Here is a 7,862-nt window from a genome sequence, read left to right as displayed (position 1 = left end):
TTGAATTATTAAAAAATGAGTTTTAAAAGTATAAGTATAAGAAACTAATTAAAAATTCGCATTGCTTGGAAATTCTACTATGCCACAAAAGTTAAACATTGACTATTTCTTTCTCTAACTGCGTTTATATCTATTCTTTTAGCTATATTAAGTTTTGTTTATCATAGGCTGTACATGATTTTCTCCACATAAGTTTTTTACCTTTGATTCCAACTATGACGAATTTAATCCCATTGGAGAAAATAACACGTTTCTCTATAGGGTCATTTAAATGCTCTTTTGCAAAACTTAATCGTTTCTTTCTATTTTTTCTGGATATGTCTGGCTTCTTTCTTGCAACCCGGCGATAACACTTGCTTTTCTTCAAAATTTTTCGCACAGTATCAGGACATATTTTTTTCTTAAAATTTTCAGCAATACCTTTAGCTAGTTTTGAGGCTGTTACTGTTGGATTTACTTTTACCTCTCTGATGATGCTGCGTCTTTCTCTATTTGATAGAATTGAAGGGCGACCCATGCGAGGTTTAGAAACGTAAGTACCTGTTTCCTTGAAGTTACTTATAACTGTCTGCACAGATGAATGTGGACGACCAATATCTTTAGCAATTTTTCGTTGGCTTACGCCATCCTTCCATAATTTAACAATTATTTTTCGCTCACTAACACTAATTTCACGTCTTTTATTTTCCATTGTTAAAATTGACTGTTTATAACCAAAAATATTTTTAAATGATCAATTCTTAAACTCTTTTGGAAGTCAACTGATATTTAAATATTATTTAATTACACAATTTTGCTTGCAAGCGAATTTAAATTAACGGTAAATCTAAATATAAAGAAATGACCGCAGACCTTTTCTGCTACAAAAATTTGTTTTTTTGTAATTTTTTTTTAAAGAATAAGTGTTAATTTTTTATGTTTGGACTTCATTGTTGTTGTTTTTTTGTTTGGTTAAAATAAATGAGAAAATAGAAATCAGAAATAAACAGAAAGCAATATTTTGTGGATGAACGCAGACTTTTTCTACTAAATGTATATATACGCTTAATTCTATACAAAAACGATCGCAAATATGGTATTGTTCTATTAAAGATATATATTAAGGATATATTAGATATTTAAAATCTTTTTCAGGTAATAATAAAAGCAAATATTGTTCTTATTTAAGTGTCTTATTTCAAGGGTTTAAAAGAATAATATAGCAATTGACGTTTGGGCTAAATAAATTTGATCTATAAAGTATTTTCAAAACTATGACAATCTTTTCATGTTTCTAAACATTCATCATTGTAACAATAGAAATAGTTTTGTCTATTATTTATAAAACTTTCATAAAAAATAGATATTTTTCCTTTGATTTTCTTTGTCATGTTTTTGCTGTTAACAAATAAAATTTTTTTTAACTTGAACAAAAAGTACAACAAAAACTTCGAAGTCAGAACAACAAAATTTTCAAGCGCTAATTTGGGCGTCTATTTAGGAATGAGGAATGAACCCGTCCAAAACAAGTTTCTGAATAAATTATTAAAAAAAATAGAAATATTAACAAAAATAAATTCTTTTTGGTTGTTTTCTCATTTCATTCCACTAAAATATTTGAACATAAAGAAAAGACTTTACGTCAGATAAAGAATAAAAAATGAGTATGTTTTTTATAGACTATGTCTTTTCATGTTTGGATTTTTTTTTTTTTGTATTTAAATTTCTATTTATTTTTATTTCTATTTTATTTAATTTTTTGTTTTTTATACTTTTTAAGTTTCTTCCAGTTCACACATTTGTTTGTTAGAGTCAACGAAGCAAACAGCAATAATTTTACTTGATTGGATGACATCATCCATGCAGTTCTTCGAATAAATTAACTTGAAACCGCTTAACATTATATGCAATTTAAACAAATTGAATCTGAGGCTAACGCAAACGATATCACCGCTAAAAAACAAGTATAGAATTACTTAATTGTCAGACTTAATTGCATACTAATGCAAACCATTCCTAACTCTCCGTGCACGTTTATCTAAACACGTATTCAAATGTCTCCCTGTTAGTTTATTTGTTGCAGTTAAAGTATTAGAACAGATGTCTTAATAGTTATTCTAAATAACAAAAGCAATTAAAATTCCAACAAATTACATTCTTATATTAGTAAGCAACGCATATAAAGATTTAGACAGGAACCAGATACTTTTGAATAAGTTGTCACAATGTCAGAAGAGAAGAAGTGATAAGAATGCCATTATCCTTATTTGACCTTAAAATTTATATATCGCACTTCCAACACAAACATAGACGAGTCGGATGATATATTTAAATATTTTATTGTAAAACTACCGAGCACTTAAACTCGTAGTTCTGCCATTAATTAATTTAAGAGAATTAACCTAAATTACTTTATACATATTTTAATATTTATTATTGTTCATCAAACTGTATACAAACGTGGGTTAATATTTATTATTGTTTATCAAACTGTATAAAAATGCTTAAATGAATATCAACCACTATCATGTTTAAACTTTTGTTTACCATTTTACAATCCAAAACAGCTGATTTATAATAATGGCCATGGTACAATCAAACTTAATAATAATAATGGCACTGGTACAATGTTTAATTTAAAAATTAACAAGAAGAAAGAATGTTATACATGAATTTGGCATTAAAACTGAAACTTTTAACATTATTATAAGATCTTTATTCTAATTAAAAAAAAATTAGCAAATAAGATATGTATACGTGAACTATAAATATATCTTGAAGTTCAAATAAATTTGCTACAATTTGTGATTATATAGTATCACAATGTATCTGTATTGATCTTAATAGTCGATAATGGTAGAATATAACTTGGAATTCGTATAAATATTCCACAAGTTGTGCTTATATTTTATCACAATGTATCTGTCTTGAACTAAATAGTAGATAATGGTAGCATATGTAACCTTATAGAACTAACAAAGATGGTTATGACAGAAGGGAATAGTGTAGAAGGTCTACTTAAAGTCTTGAGGTGTAAGACTGAGTCCGACAAAGTATCATAAAAAAATTGATACCGAATAAACTAAATTTAAACAAATTACTTCTGTCAGGTTATGATTAATAGAATGCAAGAATCTAACAACTATATACCTATCTGACATCAAATACGAATCCTTGTTACAAGCAAAATTAAAAAAGCACATTTACAAAAGATTTATCTATTTAATATATAACTGTCCTTGCAAAGATGGGATCTAAAAGCGGAATGAAATCCATCATTAAAGATAGCCAGACCAAAATTTTAATAAGGTATTGCTGGTACCAATAAAAGTCCAAGCAGGACAGTCGAAGCCTGATTTAAACCTCAGAAAAGCAAAATAAACATTTTAATCAGTGACATAAGTTCTATTTTGATAATATGGATGTTGAAGTATAGATGAGTTTTTTGGAAGATTAGCCGTCAATGATTGAGAAACGGTTATAGCGGATTTGTTAAATAAGGCTAAGGTTATACTTTAGTTGTACCGCTAATACAGAAAAATAGATACTTATTAAACAAATATATCAAATAAGAATAAGAGATAAGAAATAGTCATTGGATGTGTTTTAAAGATGGTTGAGGCTGTACGTTTGTTGAAACGCCAATGAAAAAATTGTTGGTAGAAAAATAGATCAATACCATAAAATTAAATACGTAAACGTATTTAAATGTTTTTAAACTAAACAATACTAAAGCAAATGTATATAATTTTCAATTAAATAAATGTATAAAAACTTTTATTATGAGTATATGAAAGAATCTGTCAATTTTGCAAAAAATTATTTTATTAGCACAAAGATATAGCGTAAAAGTAGCTAGAACAAAAATAGTTAGTAAAAATATTTTCGTTTAAAATACGTGCTTTAATTAATATTCAGAAAACCTGTTAATATATTTTTAAATTTCGAATTCGAAGTTCAAAGCCATAAATATTTTGTATTAAATGTATTTTGTATATATTATCATTTGCAAAAATATCTAAAATATTTCATATAATATTATACTAATATATGCAAATAGCTATACACTATATGCATATATGAAAGTTTTTGCAAAAAATTAATTGTCTATATTTATATACAATTTAAATTTGTATTTTATTTATTAAATAATTAAATTTTATAATTTTTTTTATACATTTTATCTAAAATATGGTAATTTAGATTTTTACTTAAAAGTTGACATCAAAGATGGAAAGAATTACTGATAAACTTGATTTCTACTCAATTTACCTTTTTTATATATTTTATATATTTCTTTTAAAAAAATAAAAAAATAATTGATTTTAAAGCCTCTTTATTGATTTATTAATTTTTTTTCTGTTTTTAAATAAATAACGGGCAAATTTTGTTACTCCTTAATTCACTTTTTCTATGCAAAAAATCAATTACAAAGTGAACACACCCCTCCACTCAACACATTAAAAAAGCTATTATTTAATTTTATAATTTTACCTTCTTATTTATTTGTTTAAAATAACTAAATAATTCCCATAAACAGAATAGCAAAAACAAAGAAAACGAAAAAATAAAATAACAATTATCCCAAGCATTTAAAATTCATTACATTTTGACGGCAAAAAATAACAATAAGAGAAACGTTAAAAAATAACGTAAAAACATAGTTTCGCTATGTAGAAGCAAGGGGAGTGATCGCAAACTGGAACAACAACAAAGCTAATAGTAAAAATCTTGCTTTTTTATTATTAACAACGTATTTAGAACATTCCATTATTAAAAAATAAACTATGACATAATTTCAATTATTTTTTAAGTATTTGTCATAAAAACTATTTTAAAGAGGTGAGGTGATTACATTCGGCAGGGTCAAAATCAATTAGAATATATGTACGTATGTACATATGTATATCAAATGGAGAATAAAAATTATATAAAATATTTAGTACAATAATTGTTTTTTAAAAAAACAAACTTTTATGTCAACCACACCCTAATTATAACAAATACTTTAGCTTATTGTTAAAATTATTTAAAAAATTAACATTAAAAAATCACAAACATAGAAATAAAGAAAATGAAAAACTTGGACTTAAGCCAAAAAAAACACAACTCACTCAATCAAAAAAAATTAATTATAAAAATGTACAAGTGCCATACTTTCACCGGCTTTACACTATTTCTTCTAATACTTTTAAATTCTTTTCACACAAAACATAAAAATAAAAACTTCTATTTTAATTTGAAACTTACCAACTGGCATTTTAAATTTTACTTGAATGTTTTCTCAAATAATCACTTCTAAAAACTTTTAAAGCTCGCGTTGTTAATCCACTGAGATTCAAAAAAGTACTGAACACAAAACTTTCTGGCTAATCAAAATTGTTTGAGTTTTATTATAGCAGCGACATTAAGCAACGATTCAGGTATGTGTCGTTGTCGAGTGATTATTGTTGCTATTTGTCTTGTTAGCTTTTTAGATCAGCGGCACGAAGCACGAAGTCATGAGAATAGCAAGTATCTTCTATGCTTGCGATGATGTTGTTGCTGCTGGTCTTATATGTATGTCATCTATATATGAATAGATGAGTAAAAGCTAAAAGCTGTTGATGATGTCATTAAATGGCATTGAAAGCACAACAATTTGTTTTTGTTTTTGTTTTTGTTGTTTTGAAATATTTTCGTACTTCATTTTGTCATCATTTGCCGGTCTAATTTTGTTTTTGTTTGGGTTACATTGTGAGGTGTTCCTTTGACAACTACACAAATTATTAGCTTTTTATGCTATCTTTTGCTATGACTCAGTAATTTAGTTTAAGACAAGTTCATAGATTTATTTAATTTTTTCTTTTGCATGTTGTTGATATTTTATTATTATTATATCAAGTGTTATATTTCAAATATTATATTTCAAATATTTATAAGAAGATAAAAAATCCGTATAATTAAACAAATTTATAAAAACACTGAATCTGGTCTACTTAATAAATAATTTATTAAAAAAAGTGTTATGAAATTGGTTGGATAATTACATAATTTAGTTGAAATGTATGAATTTTCTTTAATTAAAATTTTTAAATTAGTTAATAATATTGTTTCATTATTTATAAATATATCATTATTTACAAAAAGTAGACCGAAATATTTATATAAAAAATATTTTTTTAAATAAAATATAATGCATTTAAACCTATATTAGGATAGGTTAGGTTATACCGGCGGTCCCTAAGGGATCAAGATATGCTTATTAGCCCATTGTGTTGCCGTATAGTGAAAACACTCAAGATTTAAAACCACCTAGAACCCCTGATGAAGTTTAGACTGATCAAGATTCTCAAGGAAGGGCTTGAGTAGTCGCCGGGCAAAGACAGAGTAGATGAGACGTACTTTCATCGTCTTCCCCACAGCTGCGACAGATATAATTAAAACGGATCCGTAATAATCTGTAAATGCTACTTTTTAATAATTTGAATGTTAAATAATCGATCTTAAGTCCGGTTAAATAAAATTTAAAAAAAACATTATGATTTTTTTTTTTAAATAAGTAAAATATAATTCATTTGAAGGAAAGTGAATTTTCAGAATTTTGGTTTAAAAAAAAAAATCAAAGAAAAAGTGTCTAGTTAAGCAGAATACACACAACGCAAAACAACATAAAGACACAAACAACACAACCTTAATCCGATCATCAAACACTTCGCACACCAAGAAATGTAATGCAATTGTTTAATATTTATATAAACTGATATAAGATTTTTCCTATAATCACGTCAAAAATATTTTTTGTACACATATTTGCAATTAAAAACCCTTTTATTGAAAACATTTTTCTTAAAACAATGTTCAGATCATTTTCATTATTAGTCGCTAGAGGCTTAATCTAAAAAATGAAAATAAAATTTTTATGATAAAGAAAAAATTGTTATTATTAAAATTCTGTTGTTAAAAAAAAATTAAAAGAAAAATATTCATTAAATGGACTATAAAATGACAGTGATAAGAAATATAGAGCAAAATGAATTTAATGAATGATTACAGTATTATTCCTTTTATACAATATTATTTATATAAGAAATTAATGTTACTCAAAACAAAATATTACAGATATCCCAATAGGTAGTTAATATTTAGAGAACTTACATTTGATAATCGATTAAAATTTCTAGTGATTGTCTTTTCCTTAAACTCTTGTTTTACTTATCTTCGGTCTTAATAATTGTATCAATTTACTGTATGTAATTTTGCGAATCGATACTATATAATTAGATTATGTTTCGACAATTTGGCTGACCTTTTAGTGTTTAGTTATACCAGATAGGGTTAAATCTCAAGGTTTAATTTGTAGTAGTCATATTACTGAATTTAATGGAGTACTGAAAGCTTTATTCCATATCAAATAAGTAATTCATTTTATGTATTAATTTACGTTAAATGTATAAGAAACTTTAACAAAGACAAAGCATAATTAATATTTTGTTATTAAAATTGCTCTAGATTATTGTTATTTAAAATATAAATCATATATTTTAATAGATTAGATTAAAAAATTGTTGAATAGAAATTTAAATATTTCTTTCCACTGTTTCAGTTTAAAAAAAGTATAAGTAAGCCTAAAAACATGCAATGCTTTTTTATTTTATTTTTCCAATGATTTCAACCGTGAAAGAGTATTTAAATTTTAAAAGATGTTGGCTAATTATTTTGTGCACGATTTTGAATTGATTTAATTATTATTTATAAATTTAAAAATTTTTTTTTATTATAAATGAATAAGGTCATTATATCACACATATATAATATACATTGTCTCATACATATATATATGTGATATATACCAATACACACAATTATAAATAAATATATATAAAATAAGTAATATATTAAAC

At 25.1% G+C, this 7,862-nt stretch overlaps 1 protein-coding gene across 2 annotated transcripts in view; it reads right to left on the bottom strand.

The window, feature by feature from the left end:
• LOC119686406 (C3 and PZP-like alpha-2-macroglobulin domain-containing protein 8) overlaps positions 1-5,386 on the bottom strand; it is a 23,005-nt gene extending 17,619 nt beyond the window's left edge. The window contains exon 1 of one of the 2 annotated variants that reach the window (XM_038100983.1): positions 5,230-5,386. In XM_038100983.1, coding sequence (XP_037956911.1) covers positions 5,230-5,239 — 10 coding nt within the window. In that variant the 5' untranslated portion in view covers positions 5,240-5,386. Of the gene's footprint in view, positions 1-201; positions 707-5,229 lie in introns of those variants that run through there. The other variant, XM_038100982.1, reaches the window with a different exon arrangement.
• Positions 5,387-7,862: the final 2,476 nt, after the last annotated feature.

This window comes from Teleopsis dalmanni, chromosome 2 (genome assembly GCF_002237135.1).
Source record: "Teleopsis dalmanni isolate 2A chromosome 2, ASM223713v2, whole genome shotgun sequence".
NCBI classification, from domain to species: domain Eukaryota; kingdom Metazoa; phylum Arthropoda; class Insecta; order Diptera; family Diopsidae; genus Teleopsis; species Teleopsis dalmanni.
This window is presented reverse-complemented; position numbering and strand designations above follow the sequence as displayed.